The 23386-nt window shown below is 42.0% G+C and overlaps 1 protein-coding gene across 4 annotated transcripts in view; it reads left to right on the top strand.

Annotated features, from left to right (window-relative positions):
- Nucleotides 1-23386, top strand: part of CTBP1 (C-terminal binding protein 1) — a 69832-nt gene that overhangs the window by 25746 nt on the left and 20700 nt on the right. For all 4 annotated transcript variants that reach the window (XM_058184486.1, XM_058184485.1, XM_058184487.1 and 1 more), the window contains one exon: nt 15935-16089. In XM_058184486.1, the coding sequence (XP_058040469.1) occupies nt 15935-16089 (155 nt within the window). The remainder of the gene's footprint in view (nt 1-15934; nt 16090-23386) is intronic.

The following is a 23386-nucleotide window of genomic DNA, read 5'->3' as shown; positions in this document are numbered from 1 at the left end:
CGGTTGCAATATCCCGGAGTCATGCGATTCTGACAAGTGAAGTCAATGGGGGGGAGCCATATTCACTTAATGACCGTGTTACCAACTTTTAACGACTGCAGTGATTCACTTAACAAATGCAGCAAGAAAGTCAGTTCACTCAACAAATGTTTCACTTGGCAACAGAAATATTTATTTATTTGTTTGTTTATTTATTTATTTATTTATTATTTTGACTTCTATACCGCCCTTGGGCTCAGTTGTGGTCGTAAGTCGAGAATTAGGGCAATGCTTTTATTCGACCCGTCTATTGATAATAGTTTTGGTTCAAGGCAGCGCATCTGGATATTTTAATGTTCTCTGAAGATGCCGGATTTCCATCTTGTTCTGGCCCATCTCGATGATCCCATAGCAAACCTCAGCGGATGGATTTCAGTGGTGTTTTCCGAAATAGTCTGCTTTCTCTTTTGAGGATTTAAAATTATGGCTGCGGAGCTGAAGTTTACGATGGGTTTCCAGTGGGATGAAAATGTTCCTTCCCCGAACAATCTGTTTGTTTTTCTAAGTAGAGTTGAGTCAGACCTTTCCTGGGAAATGCAGATATTTGTTCTACTCTCCTTTAAATCCAAGGGAGGGGCCAGTCGGCTGCATTTCAAGGAAATGGCCCTTCAGTGGCTCCGTTACAGCAGCCTCAGCTTCTGGGTTTGCAGACCTCATTCCGCCAAATTAAAGAAAAAAGAGAGAGAAAGAAAAAGGCAGATTGTGTTTGAGTCCTGCTGAGTTGAAAGGGATGGGAATATTCTTCTCTCTCGTGTTGTGCCGAGAGTGATTCAGGTGGACCAGCTCCCACGTTTTGCTGATGAAAGAGAAACGGAGGCCTGCCAGCTTTGAACTGGTCTTGTGCGAGAAAGGAGGGAGAGAAAGAAAAATGTTGATAAGATAGCTTGGGTGTCTTGCTGTGTTTGTGTACACACACACACACACACACACACACAGCTGTAAGTGTGTGTGTGTGTGTGTGTATATATATATATATATGTACTGGTATGTGTATGAGTGTATTTATTTACATCTACTTCTATATATTTATATGTCTAGCTATCATCTCTCTCCCTCTTTCATCTCTCTGTCTGTCTATCTTTAGCTGGCTCTCTCTCTCATCTCTCTCTCTCTCTCATCTATCTGTCTGTCTATCTTTGCTTATTTGTACCCTTTGACTATCATTAAGTGTTGTACCTTATGATTCTTGATGAAGGTATCTTTTCTTTTATATACACTGAGAGCATCTGCACCAAGACAAATTCCTTGTGTGTCCAATCACACTTGGCCAATAAAAAATTCTATTCTATTCTATGCTATGCCATGCCATGCCATGCCATGCCATGCCATGCCATGCCATGCCATGCCATGCCACGCCACGCCACTCCATTCCATTCTGTCCATCCATCCGTCCATCCATCCATCCATCTATCTATCTGGAACATAGATGATAAAGGTGCAGAATATATTAATAGATTTATTATTATAGTGTTTGGTTTGGTAAATATTCATTAGAAAAATGGCCTGAATGCAAGAGCAGGTCCTGACAGGTTCTGGAGAATTTTGAGTAGTTCTGAGAACCGGCAAATACCACCTCTGTCTGGCCCCAGAATGGGGTGGGAATGGAGATTTTGCAGTATCCTTCCCCCAGGAGTGGGGAAGGGAATGAGGGTTTTGCAGTATCCTTCCCCAGCCACGCCCACCAAGCCACGCCCACACAAACCGGTAGTAAACTATTTGAATTCCAGCACTGCCTGAAGGCCAAAATGTCATTGTTTTCCCCATTGCTTATCTCTTGAGTAATCATTTTCTTCTTCTTTCTTCCTTGCCTTTTCTTTCTTTATACCCACTGAAAGGGTTTTTAAATTTTACATTTCCCCCCAGCTAAGTAATTGCACGATCATCTTTTTTGGCTCGCCAAAACTGGGATGGGGAAAGCTTTGTTGGAATAGGGGCCGGGATAGCTCAGGCTGTTAGAAGCCTGTTATTAGAACACAGCAGCCTGCAATTACTGCAGGTTCTAGTCCCACCAGGCCCGAGGTTGACTCAGCCTTCCATCCTTTATAAGGTAGGTAAAATGAGGACCCAGATTGTTGGGGGGGCAATAAGTTGACTTTGTAAATATACAAATAGAATGAGACTATTGCCTTACACACTGTAAGCCGCCCTGAGTCTTCGAAGAAGGGCGGGATATAAATGTAAATTAAAAAATTTTTTTAAAAAAAATACAAGTAAAGTTTCCTCACTGGCTGCCTCGTGCAGCAATCATTCCAGGCTATGATGGTGTGAGAAAAAGTAACGCTGCAACCAAGACACACATTCACAATCTAAGATTGTTACTCTCTCAGTATTGTGTTTGCCATTACAGTCAGATGGTACGCATTGTCGCTGCACAGATAGTTCTCAACTTACGACAGTTCATTTAGTGACCGTTACATCATCACTGACTTATGACCGTCTTTCACATTTAAGACCATTGCAGCATCCCTACGATCACGTGATCAAAATTCAGAGGCTTGGCAACTGGCATGTACTTATGACGGTTGTGGTTTCCGGGGGTCACGCGATCCCCTTTTGTGACCTTCTGGCAAGCGAAGTCAATGAGAAAGCCAGGTTCACGTAACAACCGTTTAACTAACTTAACTGCATTGATTCACTTAACGGTGGCAAGGAAGGTCATAAAATGGGACAGACTCACTAACAATTCTCTCGCTTAGCAGCAGAAATTTCTGAGCTGACTGAGGATTTTGGAATTACAGTTCAGTTTGTTCTTCCATAAATTTATTTCTGCTGACGATTTTCATAAAGTTTTCATTTATTTCGTTGTTAAACCTCGTGGAAAATAAATGCTTCTGACAACTTCCTTTCTTTGACTTTAGGAAGAGCCTTCAGTAACTGATCCCGCGAATTGATTTTTGTGGATCAGTATTGATCTGTGCGTCTTATTGATTATAAAGGCTGGATTACTGCAATGCTCTCTACGTGGGGCTGCCCTTGAGGTGCACCCGGAGGCTGCAGCTAGTCCAGAATGCGGCTGCGCAAGTAGTAATGGGAGCCGCTCGAGGCTCCCACGTAACACCACTGCTCCGTAGTCTGCACTGGCTTCCTGTGGTCTTTTGGGTGCGCTTCAAGATCCTGGTTACCACCTTTAAAGCGCTCCATGGCTTAGGACCTGGGTACTTACGAGACCGCCTGCTGTTACCCTAACCCTCCCACCGACCCGTACGCTCTCACAGAGAGGGTCTCCTCAGGGTACCGTCCGCCAAACAATGTCGGCTGGCGGCCCCGAGGAGTAGGGCCTTCTCTGTGGGAGCATCGACACTCTGGAATGAACTCCCCCCTGGCCTACGTCAAGTGCCTGATCTTCGGACCTTCCGTCGTGAGCTAAAAACATATTTATTTACTCAAGCGGGACTGGCATAATAGTTTGATTTTATATTGGGGTTTTATTAATATTTTAAATTTTAAATTCATTTTTAACTATCAGCCGTTTAGTAATTGCTATATTTTAATTTCTTTTAATTGTATATATCTTGTATTTTATTTCTGGCTGTACACCGCCCTGAGTCCTTCGGGAGAAGGGCGGTATAAAAATTTAATAAAATAAATAAATAAAAATAAAGGCTGCATTGCACCCACATCTACTCATCTGTAGGCTTTTTAATGTGTATATTATCTTTCCTGCCGGTTAAAGCAATAAAATCTCACCATGATTGCCAGAATTAAGGTCTTAGCAGGGTATCCCATAATTCAGCAGTAGAAAAATAACATTTCTCTCTGCAGTTAGTATGTTTGGGAGTTTCTGAAATTACGGAGATCAAACCTCCGATATCTCTGGAAATTTTGAAATTAGCTAGAACTGTCGATAGCTTCTAGCATTTCAAGCTAACTCACCTGGAGAATACATAGCAGTTTCAGGACAGGTTAGAATTACTGCTAGTCCTTGATTTATGACCACAATTGACCCCCAAATTTCTGTTTCTAAGTGAGACATTTCTTAAGTGAATTTTGCCTCATTTTACAAACTTTCTTGCCACAGTTGTTAAGTGAATCACCGCAGTTGTTCAGTTAGTAACACACGGTTGTTAAGCAAATCTGACTGCCCCAGGGACACTGAGACCGTCATAAATACGAATCAGTTGCCAAGGGTCTGAATTCTGACCACGTGACCCTGGGGCTGCTGCAATGTTTATAAGTGTGAAAAACAGTCATAAGTCAGTGCCGTCGTAACTTCAAATGGTCACTAAACGAACGGTTGTAAGTCAAGGACTAACCTGTAGTTACCACTTTGTAAAAAACACTTCGGATTCCACAGTCTCTACAACCTTCTTAGTATGAGAATAACCTTTTAATTTGAATCGCACAAAACTGCCTGCAAATTTGAATGTACTCCGGTGGTGTTTGGTAATTAGACATGGAATGCAATAGTTTTTTCCGCTTCCCCATCAGTGTGCTTTAAATAAAACTAAAATAAAAATAATAAAAATAAAACCATACTAACCACGCTGTGCTGTTATTGTTACTGGAAACATTGCTGCCACAAAGAGCAGTTCTAGCCAAGGCGGGATATGAATCAGAGCGAAAGCTTTACTCAATAGAAAACCTCCAGAAGTTAATATCTCAGGAAATAAAAAAATAGATGTTTCTTTTTCCAATGAGATAAATCGTCTCTAAGAAGAGCTCCAAATAGGTAATTCAGAATTAAACATTGTAAAGGTTTTTTAAATGTTTTTTTTTTAAAAAGCCCAATGGAAGTCCCTTTTTGTAGCTCTGTGTTTCGTCCCGCAGATGCCCTTATTTCAAATGAGGTAGTTCAGCTGGTGTTGAATAGCTTGCGTTAAAATCAAAATAATTTTCCTGTATTGAGACCGATTGAATCTTTTCTGCAGAACAACATATTTTTTTTAACAAAAACTGAGGGAACTAAACAGTCTTCTACTGCTTCATTTCCTACACTGTTTTGGATTGTAATGTATAAGGTTACTCAGGAGTGTGTAGTAGTCGATGTATTTGGTGTGTGTGTGTGTGTGTATGTATATATGTGCATATGTATACAGAGGTGGGTTTCAGCAGGTTCTGATCAGTTCTGGAGAACCGGTAGCGGAAATTTTGAGTAGTTCGGAGAACCGGTAGTAAAAATTCTGACTGGCCCTTCCGCCATCTATTCTCTGCCTCCCGAGTCCCAGCTGATTGGGAGGAAATGGGGATTTTGCAATAACTTTCCCCTGGGATGAGAATGGAGATTTTACGATATCCTTCTCCTGCCATACTCATCAAGCCACACCCACCAAGCCAACTTGCTCGCACGCATGCACGCGGCTTTAAAAACACAGCTAAAAAGGATGAAATAGTGCCGGCATAGCATCACAATGAACCGGCTGAATTTTACTCCTGTGTATGTGTGTGTGAAAATCAGTTTTTTTAAAAAAAATACAGGTAGTCCTTGACTTACATCAGCAATTGTTACAGCCTGGGCCGTGGTGGCTCAGGCTGTAAAACAGCCTGTTATTAAAACACAGCAGCCTGCAATTACTGCAGGCTCGAATCCCACCAGGCCCAAGGTTGACTCAGCCTTCCATCCTTTATAAGGTAGGTAAAATGAGGACCCAGATTGTTGGGGGGCAATAAGTTGACTTTGTATATATAAATATACAAATAGAATGAGACAATTGCCTTACACACTGTAAGCCGCCCTGAGTCTTCGGAGAAGGGTGGGGTATAAATGTAAATTAAAAAAAAAATTCAGCCCAAAATTTATGTTGCTAAGAGAGACATTTTGCTAAGTGAGTTTTGCTCCATTTTGCGACTTTTCTTGTCATAGTTGTTAAGTGAATCGGTGCAGCTGCTAATTTAGCAACGCGGTTATTAAGTGAATCTGGCATCTCCATTGACTTTGCTTGTCCGAAGGTCGCCAAAGGGGATCACGTGACCCTGGGACACTGCAACCGTCATAAGTACATGCCAGTTGCCAAGCCTCTTGAGTTTTGATCACATGACCAAGGGTAGACTGCAAAGTGTAAAAAAAGGTCATGAATCTCCTTTTCGCGATGCCATCGTAACTTGAACGGTCACTAAACGAACTACCTCTATAACGAGCATTTCGTTTTTAAAATACGACAATTTACTACCGACTCCTAAACCGTTCTTGCAATTTTACGTTGTATTATGAAGAATAACGTTCTGTAAAGGATGCTTTAATTTTGTTTCTGAGTTCAGCTTGGGAAGTCCAGTTTATTTATTTTCCCACTTGGTAAATTAGCAGAAGATAATATTCTTTTTCGATTGATGGTTTGCAATGCTATAACTAACCAGGGGAACTGGATATACCCGCCCTTAATCTTCCGGTTGAACTTGAGGGTTTAGAATAGAATAGAATAGAATAGAATTTTATTGGCCAAGTGTGATTGGACACACAAGGAATTTGTCTTGGTGCATATGCTCTCAGTGGACATAAAAGAAAAGATACGTTCATCAAGGTACAACATTTACAACACAATTGATGATCAATATATCAATATAAATCATAAGGATTGCCAGCAACAAGTTATAGTCATACAGTCATAAGTGGAAAGAGATTGGTGATGGGAACTATGAAATGATTAATAGTAGTGCAGATTCAGTAAATAGTCTGACAGTGTTGAGGGAATTATTTGTTTAGCAGAGTGATGGCCTTCGGGAAAAAACTGTTCTTGTGTCTAGTTGTTCTGGTGTGCAGTGCTCTATAGCGTCGTTTTGAGGGTAGGGGTTGAAACAGTTTATGTCCAGGATGCGAGGGATCTGCAAATATTTTCACGGCCCTCTTCTTGATTCGTGCAGTATACAGGTCCTCAATGGAAGGCAAGTTGGTAGCAATTATTTTTTCTGCATATATATAGATGCCTATCCTGGTAATCAGTTAAGAACACCAAAACGTTACCTTGCATGTTGACATCGATACAGGTAAATAGGTGTCATTTCACAGTTAAAATTGACAGCTGTTTTATTGCTGGCTGACAGATGTTAATATCGGATGATATTTTGGCCTGGTTCATCTCTATAAAAAGGGCTTTTGAGAGCATTAATCATTTCTTGATGCATGGGTTTAAAATCATTTGCCGAACCGTTTCCTTTTATCAAACGAATGAAAAATTGCAGAATCTTCAAGGCAAGAAATAGGTTTTGGTTCGGAATCATGTTCAACGGTTAATAGTAAAAAAAACAGTTTGAAAAAAATCTGGAGTGGACAAGAGATTCGCCCAAATTAATAGTTTTTATCAAGGCAGAGAAGGCGATCCAGAATAAATGACAAGAACAGCGGTATCTCTGCCTTCAAGAGTTGTCTGTAGAATAACGGCTCTTATCTCTCTTGAATTGTTAGATAAATAATTTAAAATACATTTGGAAAACATGAAAGGCTTAAACTTAGATTCCCTAAATGTTGCACATTCAGAGTTAAGGTTTCTCAGCGGATCTAACATAAACAGCTGTAGGGTTTTGTTTTGTTCTGTAAGGTCACATGTTAGCCTTGACACATGTTAAGCATCTGGGTACTAAGTCCCCTAAGCCAGGGGCCTCCAACCTTGGCAATTTTATGATTTGTGGACTTCAATTCCCAGAATTCCTCAGCCAGCGCATGCTGGCTGAGGAATTCTGGGAGTTGAAGCCCACAAGTTGTAAAGTGACCAGGGTTGGAGACCCCTGCCCTAAGCTATATTTTAGAAAGTTTGTGATGTTTGTGGGTCCTCCTCCCAGAGTTGTGAGTGCTCCATCGCTGGAGGTCTTGAAGAAAAGATAGGATAGCTGTGTGGCCCGGATGCAATAATAAGATCTCTTACCTTGGCTAGGGGGTTAGAGTAGAAGACCTTCACAGTCCCTTCCAGCCCTAGGATACTACATCTTTGGGATTGCTGAAGGTTCTTTGTCATTGTTTTATTTTTATTTTATTTATTTATTTATTTATTTTGTCACAACAATATATGTAGGTATCATACAAAAAGATTATATAGTAAATAAACATATATATATATGGGTAAATATAAGGAGGTATAAGCATATATATAGGAAGGAGAAAAGAAAAAAAACAATAGGACAGGAACGGTAGGCACGTTTGTGCGCTTATGCACGCCCCTTATGGTCCTCTTAGGAATGGGGTGAGGTCAGTAGTAGAAAGTTTTTGGTTAAAGCTTTTAGGGTTATGGGAAGAGACCACAGAGTCAGGTAAAGTATTCCAAGCACTGATGATTCTGTTACAGAAGTCATATTTTCTGCAATCTAGATTAAAGCGGTTGACATTAAGTTTAAATCTATTAGTTTAAGGTCCCACTAAATCCATAAAGCTTGTAACTTCAAGTAATGCCCTCGTGGCAATAATCCCATCTCAGTTTTGCTGAGTTAATTGTTGAGTATGTTCTCAAGGGCCTTAGCCTCCAGCGCTTTTCTTTTTTTAGAATAGAATAGAGCTGGAAGGGACCTTGGAGGTCTTCTAGTCCAATCTTTTGTTCAAGCAGCAGATTCTATACCATCCCAGTCAAATGGCTGTCCAGTCTCTTCTTGAACACCTCCAGTGTTGGAGCATTCACAACTTCTGCAGGCCAGTTGTTCCACTGATTAATTGTTCTGACTGTCAGGAAATTTCTCCTTAGTTCTAAGCTGCATCTCTCCTTGATTAGTTTCCATCCGTTGCTTCTTGTTCTACCCTCAGGTGCTTTGGAGAATAGCTTGACTCCCTCTTCTTTGTGGCAGCCCCTGAGATATTGGGAGACTGCTATCATGTTACCCTTAATTCTTCTTTTCTTTAGACTAGCCAAACCTATTCTTTGTACAATGGCCTGCAAAGGCTAGTTTTTAAGCAAGTTTTAAGACATTTGTAGAGTTTTTGTTCCAGCATTTTGTAACTCTTTCACAGCCACGGATAAGTGTTAATTTATTCCTAGGCATCAGGGATAACAAAATGGTTTGACATAGTTGATATATCAGTATTTATTGTTTACCTTCAAGATCTACTGAAGGCAGCAGGACGTTAATGAAAGATGGCAGCCTGCCTTTGACAAGATTCTGTGAGGACTTAACTAATTTGAATTTCTCATCTTTTGCATTTTTTTCAACCCTTAATGTTGCTTTCCGTATTTTTGTGGGTTTTATTTTTAAAGCAAATAAATAAATAAATAAATAAATAAATAAATAAATAAATAAATAAATAAATAAATAAATAAATAAATAAATAAATAAATAAATAAAGCATTTGTCCAAGAAACAGAGGCTGCAGTGAATAAGACGTTTAAAGAGTTTAGGAGGCTGAACAGAAAGTTAAAAGAGATGAAAAAGGAGGATCAAAGGCAGGTTGCTTCCCAGGACTGAAGACTGAAAATAGCTGAAAAGTGCAATTAATGACTTTGAAACTAAAATTCAGTTTAAGAAATATCAGATCGGTAGGAGTTCCTGGAATTGCAACTCTTTTTAACCCAGCTTAGGTTATAATCAAATGTTTGTCAAAATGTGTATTAATTTAATTTGCAGTTATACCTAAGAGGGCATATTTTTCTTGAGTCTTACACACCTTTTTGTTGAAAATAAGAAGATTGGGTTTTTGTTTTTTTTATCAGGGAAACATTTTTGAGGGCAGTGCTAAACTGACCAGGGTTCCTTTTTGTGTGTGTGAATGTAGGAAACTGGGTCATTTAGTTATTCAATTTAGTTATTATTATTTATTTATTCCACGTTTATGAGTGCTCAGCTCTGCCAAGTGACTCTGGATGGCCAACTAGAGATTAGTGACTCAAGCACACAATAATACTAGATTGACTGTACTGATAGTTTTCGACTTACGACCACTATTGAACCCAAAATTTCTGCTGCTAAGTGAAACATTTGTTACGTGAGTTTTGCCCGTTTTATGACTTTTCCTGCCACCATTCTTAAGTGAATCACTGCAGTTGTTAAGTTAGTAACCTGGTCATTAAGTGAATCTGGCTTCCCCCATTGACCTTGTTTGTCAGGAAAGGGATCACATGACCCCATTTATGCGACCGTCATAAATATGAGTCGGTTTCCAAGTGTCTAAATTTTGCTCACGTGATCACAGGAATGTTGCGATGGTTATGAGTGTGAAAAACAGTCATAAGTCACTTTTTTCAGTAATGTGACTTTGAATGGTCACTAAATGAACTGTTGTAAGTTGAGGACTACCTATATTAGTTATGTATGTAGTCCTCAACTTACAACATTCATTTAGTGACCGTTTGAAGTTACTATGGCATTAAAAAAACTGACTTAGGAGCACTGCAACCTTCCCCTGGTCAGGTGATGACAATTCAGAGGCTTGGCAACAGAGTCACATTTGCGACGGTCATAGCGTCCCAGGGACACGTGGTCCCCTTTTGCGACCTCCTGACCAGCAAAATCAAGGGGGAAGGCAGGTTCGCGTAACGCCCTTGTTACTGATTTAACGACCGCAGTGCTTCACTGAACCACGGGTGGCCAGAAAAGTCCTGAAATGGGGCAAAACTCACTGAACCAACGTCTCGCTTAGCAAGAGAATCGTTAGGCTCCATTGTGGTCGTGCGTGGAGGACCCCCTGAGCTGAGAAAGCCGAAAGAGAAAAGCCAGCTTGCTTCCCGTTGGGGAATGTTGAGAGGCTTCCTTTAATGGGAGGGGATTCGTATCGCCATCGGCAAGGGGCTCTTTGCAAATTGGACGGAAGAGGAGCTGGCAGCCAGGTCCTATAAGGGTCTCCTGCTCCCTTTGGCCACCCCAGGGACGATGACTCATCCGTGGTCACCAGGCTCTGGATGGTTGTTTGATGCCCATTAAGAGATCTGAGCTGATAGAACAGAAGAATGGATCAGATCAAGTTTATCGCGATGGACGATGTCCGGTGGTTTTCCTTTCCCTCAACCCATGGTCTAGTTCTACCTTCCGTTTTTGGCCAAGGATTCATTCGGTGGGTGCTCCAGTTTTATTTCTTGGGGACAAGACTGTCATAAGGAGAAAAGAAGCAAAGTTTGGAGAAACGAGTAGCAAAATCTGGAGTTGGGGGAGGATCAGAAAGGCAGAACTGGTGTTTAACAGCTGACACGTCTATGGAGGTTCTCAGTCATCCATTCATGGTTGTCCCAAAGGTGCTTTTTCAAGAGGCAACTGGACTTTCTGGTTTTTTCAGCTTCTTCAGCTCTTTATAAATCCTTCTATTTCTTCACCATCATCCGGCCAGAGCTGAAGAAGCTTCTTGGATGAGAAGCGAAATGTCTTCAAAGAAAAACCAGAAAGTCCAGTTGCCTCTTGGAAAAGCCCCTTTGGGACAGTAGCTGACATGCAATGATGCATGAATAAGATAGGAAGTTAAAGCTGTGTTTTGAAGTCAACGCTGGAAAAGACTGAACACCGTTAATACTGCACGGCTTCTCAGGGTTGACTCTGATCGACCGTCGTCTTCAATTTTGACCTTGATTGACAAATTATATATGTATCTACAGTCCCCCATGGGCATATTCATCAAATAAGGTCTTCTTTCTGGCATTCTTTGGAAGAACAAAGGTCGATGATGGTGTACGTTTTAGATGTCCACCTGAACATGATGGCTTGAACATGACTATTGCTATCGGTGTGGTCCAGGATCCTACTTTGCTGATGATGATCTATCTAGAATAATAGAATAATAGAAGGTGTTGGAAGGGACCTTGGAGGTCTTCTAGTCCAACCCCTTGCTCAAGCAGGAAACCCTACACCACTTCAGAGAAATAGTTGTCCAATCTCTTCTTAAAATCCTCCAGTGTGGAGCACCCACAACTTCTGGTGGCCAGCCGTTCCACTGATTAATTGTTCTCACGGTTGCTTTACCCAATCAGATGCAGTTCAGTGGTGCAAGGTCCTGCCCTTAGGCAGGGAAAAACCAAACGCACAGGTATTGACTAGGTAGCATCTGGCTGAACAGTAGTGCCTGTGTGAGGGATCTAGGAATCCTAGTGAATAACCGCTTAAGCGTGTGAGCCAGCCGTGTGCTGCAGCTGCCAAAATGGCCCATGCAGTCCTAGGCTGCATCATCAGGATCACAAGGAGTTTTAATACCGCTTTACACTGCACTGGTGAGGCCCCATTTAGAATCCTGTGTCCAGTTTGGTCACCACAATATTAAAAAAAGTCACCGAGACCCTAGAAGGAGTTGCAGAGAAGAGCAACCAAGGGGGGCTGGAGGCTAAAATGTTGAATGGCTAAAGGGAATTAGTTATGTCTAGCCCAGGACGCGATGGCTCAGGGGCTAGGATGTTGAGCTTGTCGATCAAAAGGTCGGCAGCTCAGCGGTTCGAATCCCTAGTGCTGCCGTGTAACAGGGTGAGCTCCCGTTACTTGTCCCAGCTTCTGTCAACCTAGCAGTTTCGAAAGCACGTAAAAAATGCAAGTAGAAAAAGAGGGACCACCTTTGGTGGGAAAGTAACAGCATTCCGTGCGCCTTTGGCGTTGAGTCATGCCGGCCACATGACCACGGAGACGTCTTCGGACAGCGCTGGCTCTTCGGCTTTGAAACGGAGATGAGCACCGCCCCCTAGAGTCGGCAACGACTAACACGTATGTGCGAGGGGAACCTTTACCTTTACCTTTAGCCCAGGGTTGTCCAAACAGCAAAGCTGGCTGAGGAATTCTGGGAGTTGAAGTCCATAAGTCTTAAAGTTGCCCAGTTTGGACACCCCCTGGGCTAGCCTTAATGAACTTGCCCCCACCACCCCCTGGAGTTGTGGGTGCTCCATCACTGGAGGTTTTCAAGAAAAGATTGGACAATCATTTGTCCCGGATGGTATAAGGACTCCTGCCTTGAGCAAGGGGTTGGACTAGAAGATCTCCCGGTTCCCTTCCAGCCCTAGGATTCTATCATCCTTTGATTGGGATCTTATATTTCTCTGGTTCTGCTGTGCGCCCTGGGCTTTAACCCTCTTAAAATAATTAGCAATTAGCACACCCCATCTGTCACTTTGATTTTCTCAACTTGGCCTGGGGCTGACCAGGTGTGTGTGTGTGTGTTTCTTTTTTAACCACAGAGCTATTTCTTCAGTGCTGCTACTAAAACAAAGATATTTAGAATTAAGATGTTACAGTGTCTTAGTGCCTGGCGTAATATCTGCTTTATTGTTCATATTGCTGGTGCTTTTGTGCAAGAGGGTTGAAATGGGCCAGGATGGCAGCTGTGGGAATTACGATCAAAGTTGACAAATCTTCAAGGCATAAGAGACCTCGGGTCGCGTAATGCCAGGGTTGCCATCTTGCCAGGCAATCCCACCTTTCTTAACCGAACTTGTTGGGCTTGGTAAGTTTTGAAAATAACTTGGAAGAGCCCATTCAAACGTCCCGTGAATATAGCACCTCTTTGCTGCTCATGAAAGCAGCTTAACCAAAGTTGCAGCTGCTTTCAAAGAAAGCAGTCATGTGGTGTTTTTTTTTTAAAGCACCCATATCTTTTCTCAGGATTACCTAAGAAAAGCTCGAGAAAAGGCAGAGGGTTTAAATGAAAAGTGAGGAGAAATCCTTTCCAACTTGGCTGGATGCAGGGCAGAGGCTGGACCGTGTGTTCTGTGAGTTTATTGGAATGGTGGATGTCACTGCTCTCACATTGTGATTCGTTTGAAAACTGTAATTTCGGTGGTCTGCCTATTCTGTCTGCAAACAGGATGTGGTCTGTTGCAAATGGCTTTCTCATCAGAACAATGCGAGAGTCGCCTCAACACATTTTCTTGTAATGCAGTTTGTTTTTATCGTCTTTGCGATCTGGGAGGGAATTCTGGCCTCTCTATTTGCTACCAGAGTGGTGCAAATTCACCAAATGGTTCAGTTCAGGGTTTCCCTTATCATTCTGATTGTATTCTATATATGTATATATATATATGTGTGTGTGTGTATATGTGTATTTGTGTGTGTGTGTGTGTGTGTGTGTGTATATATACACGAAGCCAAACAACAGCAGTGCAGCTCACCAGCTCAAATCCCCCTGCAAATCAGACTAATCTGAGCACAACCAAGCCCCCACCAACACAGGACACACCCCCAGCCAATCAGAGCACAAAAAACCCCCATCCAATCAGAGCACAGCCAAGCTCCCACCCAATCAGTTCAACCCCCCACTAGCAGTTAAAAAGGAAGAAACAGCTGCAATCCCACATTGTTCCCAGAAGCACGAAGCTGAAGCCTGAAGATGACGAATGAGACTTCGTCGAAACGTCGCCAAGACACTTCCAATTTTACGTGGGAGAAAACCCGAATAACCAAAGACCTACATACAAACACCCGCGAAAATCTCAGAAAATAGATATAGATATAGATATAGATATAGATATAGATATAGATATAGATATACTATATATATATATATATATATATATATATCGTCGTCATCTTCAGGCTGGTGTTTACAGCTTTGTGCACAAAGCTGTAAACACCAGCCTGAAGATGACGAATGAGACTTCGTCGAAACGTCCCAAGACACTTCCAATTTTACGCAGGAGAAAACCCGAATAACCAAAGACCTACATACAAATATCCGCAAAAACCTCAGAAAATATATATATTTATATATATATATATATATATATATGTCTTTGGTTGTCTGGGTTTTCTCCGTAAAATTGGAAGTGTCTTGGCGACGTTTTGACGAGTCTCATTCGTCATCTTCAGGCTTCAGCTTCGTGCTTCTGGGAGCAATGTGTGATCGCAGCTGTTTCTTCCTTTTAACTGCTAGTGGGGGTTTGAACTGATTGGGTGGGAGCTTGGCTGTGCTCTGATTGGATGGGGGTTTTTCTATGCTCTGATTGGCTGGGGGTGTGTCCTGTGTTGGTGGGGGCTTGGTTGTGCTCAGTCTAGTCTGTGCTGCAGGGGGATTTGAGCTGGTGAGCTGCATAGCTGTTGTTTGGCTTTGTGGTCGTGCTACATCTTCATAGTGGGTGTCAGTCTGCTGCATGAATGGATTGGAGGGGTTTGAAATGGCTAATGTTGCAGCTGCATATACACACACACACACACACACACACACAAATACACATATACACACATTGCTCCCAGAAGCACGAAGCTGAAGCCTGAAGATGACGAATGAGACTTCGTCGAAACGTCGCCAAGACACTTCCAATTTTACGTGGGAGAAAACCCGAATAACCAAAGACCTACATACAAACACCCGTGAAAACCTCAGAAAACACACACACACACACACACACACACACACACACACACACACACACACACATATGTCTCAATATTCTCCCTAAGATACATTATCCCATTTTCCAATTGAACCGAATGTAAATAAATAAAAATAAATAAAAACAAGATGTAAAGAGAAGGGAACAAGGATGATGAGGCGTCTGGAGGCTAAAACATACGATGAACAGTTGCAGGAACTGGGCCTGGCTAGTCTAGTGAAGAGAAGGACCAGGGGAGACATGGTAGCATCTTCCAATATTTGAGGGGCTGCCCCAGAGAGAAGGAAAGCACCTGAAGGCCAGACAAGGAAGAATGGATGGAAACAGACCAAGGCGAGATTCAACCTGAAAATAAGGAGACATTTTCTGACAGTGAGAACCATCAACTCATGGAACAGAAGTTGCCTTCAGAAGTTATGGGAGCTTCATCCCTGGAGGCTTTCAAGAAGAGACTGGACTGCCATCTGTCAGAAATGATGTAGGGTCTCCTGCTTGGGTGGCGAGTTGGACTAGATGACCTCAAGGCCCTTTTCAAATATTATTCTGTAATTCTGTTAATCAGTGGAACAATTTGCCTCCAGAAGTTGCAGGTACTCCATCACTGGAGGTTTTTAAGAAGACACTGGACAGCCCTTTGTCCGGAATAGTAGAAGGTCTCTTGCTTGAGCAGGGGGGGTTGGACTAGACGACCTCTGAGATCCCTTCCAACTCTGTGATTCTGTTAAAATGTCTTTCTTTTTCCCCCCTTTTCATCTCAGGCATTCGACCTCCGATCATGAACGGCCCCATGCATCCACGTCCCCTGGTTGCGCTGCTGGATGGCCGGGACTGTACGGTAGAAATGCCGATCCTGAAGGACGTGGCTACCGTGGCCTTCTGTGACGCTCAGTCCACCCAGGAAATCCACGAAAAGGTAAATCTGGAAACTGAAACGCTGAACACGCAAAGGGGCTTCCAACCTGCACCCAGGACCTCGTTTTTACTAAAGCGGGAGGATTTGGTTTTTCAACCCTGAGGGAGGCTCCGAAACGAAACACAAGGATTGTGCAATTTTTCGTGCCTCGATAGAAAGCTGGGAGGGGGGTCTACTCCAGAGTAACCTGGTTTCCTATAACAGGGGTCTCCAACCTTGGTCCCTTTGGTGGACTTCAACTCCCAGAGTTCCTCAGCCAGCTTTGCCCTGGGACTCTGGGAGTTGAAGTCCACGAGTCTTAAAGGGACCAAGGTTGGAGACCCCTGTCCTATAAAACTGCCCTGCCTGCTCTGGGGAAACTCTGCCTGTGTTTGAAGATGGCTAACATCTTCTTCCCTGGATAATGAGTTTGCTCCGTCCCAGGGGGAAAAATAATCCCTAATTATGACTTGCAATTTCCAAGTGTCTTCTATTGTAGCTTAACACTTTTGACCATCCAAGCTAGTTTTCCACAGGGAGTCCTTGACTTACAACAGTTCATTTAGTGACCGTCCCAATGGTGCCAAAAAAAGTGACTTATGACCATTTTCCACGCTTAACGACCGTTGCAGCATTCCCCACTGGGGGTCACGTGATCTGAATTCAGAGGCTTGGCAACTGGCATGTACTTACGTCGGTTGTAGCGTCCCAGGGCCGCGCGATCCCCTTTTTGCGACCTTCTGACCATCCAAGTCAGTGGGGACAACAGATCCCCTTAACAACCGTGTGACCAACTTAGCGACTTCAGAGATTCAGTTAACAAATGGTGGCAAAAAACTCACTTAACTGTTTCGCTTAGTAGCAGAAAGTTTGGGCTCGATTGTGGTCGCAAGTCGAGGAATGCCTGTAACTGGAGAAGCACAATCCGCCAAAGGAAAACAGGATCTTAAATGGTTTAATAGCAATGAGGAAATAATAATAATCAGAAAATAGGTTTAAGACATGCCGATCTCTAATGTTGTGCCTTCCACACGTTGTCTGTGTGTTGATTATGCTAAAAAACCCAAATTCTTCCCTTCCATTGTGTCCGATTCTCAGAGAGTGCCTGGAGAACTCCCTCCAGTTCTCTTGGCCAAGTGGTTCAGAAGTGGTTTGTCGTGGCCTCCTTCCTTCCTAGTTAATAAGTTGTGAGATATTATCAGACAGAACTATAGTAGAAATTACTAAGATAACACAAGGTGTTTGTACCACATGACGCAGTTACCTATCAATTACCTTTCTTAAGGAAGGAAGATGTCCATCAGATTAGGAAGGTTTACGCTAGATTGTCCTTCTGTATGTCTGGTAAATAATGTTTTTGAACCCAGGAGCTTGTCGAATACATTTTACAGAATGTATTTATGGATTTTTCAAAGAAGTTGGTTCATGTCAAAGAGCTAGATTAGACCAGGGGCCTCCAACCTTGGCAACTTTAAGATGTGTGCACTTCAACTCTCAAAGTCCACACGTCTCAAAGTTGCCAAGGTTGGAGGCCCCCGGATTAGATTACTTCAGTATATCTCAACCTTGGCATCTTTAAGATGTTTAGACTTCAGTTCCCACAAATCCCTAGCCAGGATGGGTGGAATTCTGGGAGTTGAAGTCCGCATGTCTTAAAAGGTTGTCCAAGCTGAGAAACATGGGACCACTTAGTTGCAGCTCCTTCTCCAGGCTTTCCCCATCGTTGACTTTCGACAAGAGCTACGGCGAAGTCTCCCCAGAAACATGCATTTCCCCCTCTAAAGAAATTTATGTCATTTTTGTAAATTGTTCGTGGCTGACCTTTTTCCGGAGAAATGTCAAACTTATTTCCCCTAATAAAGTGAAGTGTGCTTCTGAGGAGTCGGATCACTTTGATTGAGATTCCCTCTCGTCTTTTAGATATTTACAGTCTGAAACAAAGGTCACTTCAGACTTCAGATATTTTGAAGATCTAATTTTTGCTCAGAAGGGTATCCCGTGCCAGCTTTGCCCTTCTGCAAGAAGAGGCAGGAACGATGGGACGTGTTCGTCTCTTCTCATCGTGTTTGGGGTGAGGCCCATGCAGGCAAATTCGGTCCAGAGTTTTTAATCAGTATCTGGAGAAAAATGATACGTAAGACCATCTCAAGAGCTGTGCCAGGGAGATCTCTCATTGCCAGTGCAAGTTCTGAGTTCTACATTGAGGAAAATCAAGATGAAGAAGCTGTATTGTTGCCTCCAGAGGTTGTGGGTGCTCCATCACTGGAGGTTTTTAAGAAGAGACTCTTTGTCTGAAATAGACTCTAAGGCAGGGGTGAAATGCTGTTGGATCGGACTGGATCGCGCAATCTGGTAGTGATCGCAGCCGGTCGTTCAGTGATCCAGTAGCGATGGCGGAGTAAAGCTCTGCCCACCCGCACAGGTGTCATTACTTCCTGGTTTTATCCAAGAAGTAATGTGTTTTTGACCTTCTCCGCATGTGCAGAAGGTCTGTGTGTACGTGTGACGCGTCCCAAGCCGGTAAGGAAGGTAAATAGATTTCACCCTTTCTCTAAGGTCTCCTGCTTGAGCAGGGGGTTGGACTAGAAGACCTCCACGGTCCCTTTTCCAACTCTGTCATTCTGTTATTCCGTGCTGTATTCAACTGTGAATAAAATTAGAGAAGTAGGGGCTGTGTGACACGAGTTCCCCACCTGGGAGGGTTGACTAATGTCTACCTAATATCAACCCATCCGTTTCCTGAATTATCCCATTCATTAGTCTGTTTCCAGAAGAATCCTGTGGATCTCCTTAGCTTGTTTTTAGCATTTTCCCAGTTAACATGTTCTGTTTGTTTTTGTTTTTTAAATATACATCTGTGTCTCCATTAAAGCTCTTAAATTTCCTCTTTCATTTCAGGCTCAATTGTAATAGTAAGTAGAGGAATATATATATATTTGTTTTCTGAGGTTTTCACGGGTGTTTGTATGTAGGTCTTTGGTTGTTCGGGTTTTCTCCCATGTAAAATTGGAAGTGTCTTGGCGACGTTTCAATTCCCTCTGCAACACAGACTAAACTGAGCACAACCAAGCCCCCACCCAAACAGGACACACCCCCAGCCAATCAGAGCACAAAAAAAACCCCATCCAATCAGAGCACAGCCAAGCTCCCACCCAATCAGTTCAAACCCCCACTAGCAGTTAAAAGGAAGAAACAGCTGCGATCACACATTGCTCCCAGAAGCACGAAGCTGAAGCCTGAAGATGACGAATGAGACTTCGTCGAAACGTCGCCAAGACACTTCCAATTTTACACGGGAGAAAACCCGAAAAACCAAAGACCTACACACACACACACACACACACACACACACACATACACACACACATATATACATATATATATATAGGGTTCTTGGTGCTCTCCGATCTTGCTTGTTTTCTTGCAGCTTTACTAGCTAGCATTGATGATATTACCTAGTCAGGTAATGAAACGTTTGCAAAAAAAAAAAGCAAGATCAGAGAGCATCCAGGACCTCTCATTTCAAACCTGAGCTACAAATATTCTTATATATAAGAACAGAACAGAACAGAACAGAATAGAAGTAGATTAAATTAGAGTAGAAGAATAGAATAGAATAGAATAGAATAGAATAGAATAGAATAGAATAGAATAGAATAGAATAGAATAGAATAACAGAGTTGGAAGGGACCTTGGAGGTCTTCTAGTCCAACCCCCTGCCCAGGCAGGAAACCCTACACCACTTCAGACACATGGTTATCCAACATCCTCTTAAAAATTTCCAGTGTTGGAGCACTCACAACTTCTGGAGGCACACATATACATGTATATACATATACATATACATATATGTGTGTGCGCACACACACACCTCAAATTTTGCATTTTGTCAGAAACACGGCGCCTCTTCTTCCACCATAGTATTTTCAAGTTTGACATGCAAATTTACTTCCCTCCCCCTTTTTTTTTGGCAACCTGCTACGGGTTTGCTGCCAAAGATAGATTTAAATAATGGCAATTTCAATTCCTTCCTTATAAAATGGGAACATTAGCAAAAACAACAACAAAAAAAAAAACCCACAACTGAAGGAGTTGCTTCCCAGGCATGTCTTTCTACCCCGAGAAGCCCAGGGGAACAATCCCTTCCTGAATTCATCTCCCAAAAGCAAATTTACCTCCACGGCAGCACCCAGAACAAAAGAAACCTGATGAGTCATGCACACAACAGCAAAACACAACTTTTTCTTGTTGTGCTGCAGGAAGAGGAGGAGTGCAGCAAACAGGTCTAACTAGCCAATTTAGACATGCCTTTGCAACACAACACACTGTGGAGTGCCTGAGCAGGGCACAAGGGCACAACAGAGCACATCCACACCTAAGAGCAGCAGTCAAACTGGTGGAAAGTTTTGCATTTTTAAATGCATTCTGAATTCTCCACAGACAGAAAAATACACGAGGAGGCCAGGATAATGGCTAAAAAACGCCCCCACCAAAAATAAGCAGGCCAGCCAATCAGTGATGCTTTCTGGTCTTTCAAATGCACTATTGTAGTTGGAAATGACAAGAGTCCAGGTTTAGACAGCCAAACAAACCTACAAAGACCGTCATTATGGAAGATTTTTTTAAAGAAATTGTGTAGTTGATTTAACGGACCCTTGGGCAGAAGGGGTGTCCGTTAAAAGAGAACGTCTGTTAAATCCAAATGGGATTTGACTCCTCTATTTTACTTATTTTACGCCAAAAAGAAAAAAGGAAATGGTATTTTGCACAAGGATATTTTACGCAATTTTATCCTTGTAAAAGAGAAAGTGTGCAAAAGCATGTGGCTCACAGACAGATTTTGCCTTCGGTCTGCAAAAGTGAAGCCTGTTCAATTAGGATTTTACAGCACTATATTGATGGCGTGCTTAGCATAAGTATTTGCTCATACACAGTTTGCAGTCTTTTGCACAGGTACCTGAAGTACCTGAAGCTTCCCTCTTTGCTGGACTGGGAGGTCCTTCATATGGTCACTCATGCCTTGGTCACCTCACCTGTTCAAGGCTGGGGACCAATCTTATCTCTGGGGAATGATGTTCCAAAGGGAGGGAGCCACCACAGAGAAGGCCCATTTCCCAGCTCTTACTTGATGTATTTCCCAAATAATTTGGACCCACAACATGTCTTACCTTGAGGAGAGGAAGTTGGGTAGAAGGGGGCTCCAAATTGCTTAAATAAGTAAATAAATATTACATCCAGGTAGCATTTCTCCTAAGAGCCTTGCACAACATACGCAGAGAAACACACAGCATCATTACTAGGTAACCTTCTAGGACAATTAGACAACATAATGAGAAGGACCCAAAGGTACTTTTATCAGAAGGCAACTGGACTTCGTTTTTCCTTGAAGACATTTTGCTTGTCATCCAAGAAACTTCACTATGTTGCCCTCTTCTTCCTCCTCTTCTTCTTCTTCTACTTCTTTTTCTTCTTCTTCTTCTTCTTCTTCTTCTTCTTCTTCTTCTTCTTCTTCTTCTTCTACTTCTTCTTCTTCTTCTTCTTCTTCTTCTTCCTCTTCTTCTTCTTCTTCTTCCTCTTCCTCTTCTTCTTCTTCTTCTTCTTCTTCTTCTTCATCATCATCATCATCTTCTCTTTCCCCTTCTCCTCCTCCCCCTCAGCTCACTTGCCCTCCCCCTCCCGCTCTTCCTTCTCAACTGAAGAAGCTTCTTGAATGAGAAGCGAAATGTCCTCAAGGAAGACCAAAGTCCAGTTGCCTTTGGGACAACCATGACCTGGATGATGGAGAATCTCCAGAGACATCATGAGTAGGAGAACAATGAGACCCAGCTCTTTTCTTTTCTGAAATGCCAGCTGTTTTGTTCTGCAGGCCACCTGAACCACTAAAATTAATAGCAGAAGAGAGACCCTTGGTCCTCTATCTTCTCCTTTTCCCAGACAGGAACAGTCAAGAAAAGAAACACCACTTCTCCTGAAAGGACACACCACATGTGAGGTTGCTACACAGAGCAGCCAGAAGCAAAACATCTGTTTTGTGTAGAAGATGAAACCTTCTGCGGTACCGATAACACACTCGGTCTTAGCCAACAGGCCAAGAAGTGAACCGAGAACCAGTTACAACAGCTGTTTAGAGCCGGAACATTTTGAGTTTTGTAATCTTCCTTCTCAATATCACAGAATAAGGTTCTGCCTTGATTGTCCATAATCTCATAAATAAATTGATGTTGGTTTCTAAAAGTCTATAGAGATTCTCACTCATCCAGGTCACGGTTGTCTCAAAGGTGCTTTTTCAGGAGACAGCTGGACTTTCTTGGTTTTTCTTTCGAAGACGTTTCACTTCTCATCCAAGAAGCTTCTTCAGCTCTGACTGGATGGTGGGGGATGGAAAGATTTATGCAAATGACCAGCTGTCCGCAAGGAATATAAATCCTTCCATTCCCCACCATCCAATCAGAGCTGAAGAAGCTTCTTAGATGAGAAGTGAAATCTCTTCAAAAGAAAAAACAAAACTCCAGTTGCCTCCTGAAAAAGCTCCTTTGGGACATGTTGGTTTCGACTTTGGGAATATAAACTATGGCTAAGTTTGTTACTGATTGCACAGCATTTTCAGAGAGTATACAGGGGTTATAAAAGAATGACTATATTAATATTACACAAAGATATCTCTCTGTAATGTATGGAAATGCTCACCTTTGTTAAGTTTCAGAGGGGGAGAAAACGCAAAATTACAAAAAGGGGAAATTTAGAGAGAAGGGAATCAAAAAGGGGAAAAAGTTAAAAATGACCAAAAAAAAGACTTCATATTTTCTAAAGTACAGATACAAATGTATAGAATAGAATAGAATAGTAGAAATAACCTCTTATCTGAATTAAAAGCACAAAACAATCATATATAAAATATTAGATAATCAAAGTAGCATTAGGATTATATAACAAAATGACCTCATAGTCTAAGTTTAAACCTAAACGTCAAAAATATAATAGCATTAGAATTATATAACAAAACGTCCTCTTACTCTAACTTTAAACTTAAACATTGAAAATGCAATATACATGCCTAATAGCAAAAATGAAAATACACCATATTTCTATAAGAACAGATCTAATCATCCAACTCTAAAAATGAAACTTCATTTTTAATCTTTCTCAAGCAAAAATTCCAAAAGTGGTTTCCAAAATAATACATTCAATCTACTACGGTATGTATTACAATACATAAATATGCTTTGAAAAGAATATAATTAGATGACTATACCTGTTTATAAAAATAAAATGATCAAAAGTGAATAATTGGGAATAATTTAGAATAATAACAGTATGC

Source organism: Ahaetulla prasina, chromosome 5, assembly GCF_028640845.1.
Source record: "Ahaetulla prasina isolate Xishuangbanna chromosome 5, ASM2864084v1, whole genome shotgun sequence".
In the NCBI taxonomy this organism is placed as follows: Eukaryota; Metazoa; Chordata; class Lepidosauria; order Squamata; family Colubridae; genus Ahaetulla; species Ahaetulla prasina.
The sequence above is the reverse complement of the archived record's forward strand: the minus strand, read 5'-3'. Positions and strand labels throughout refer to the sequence as shown.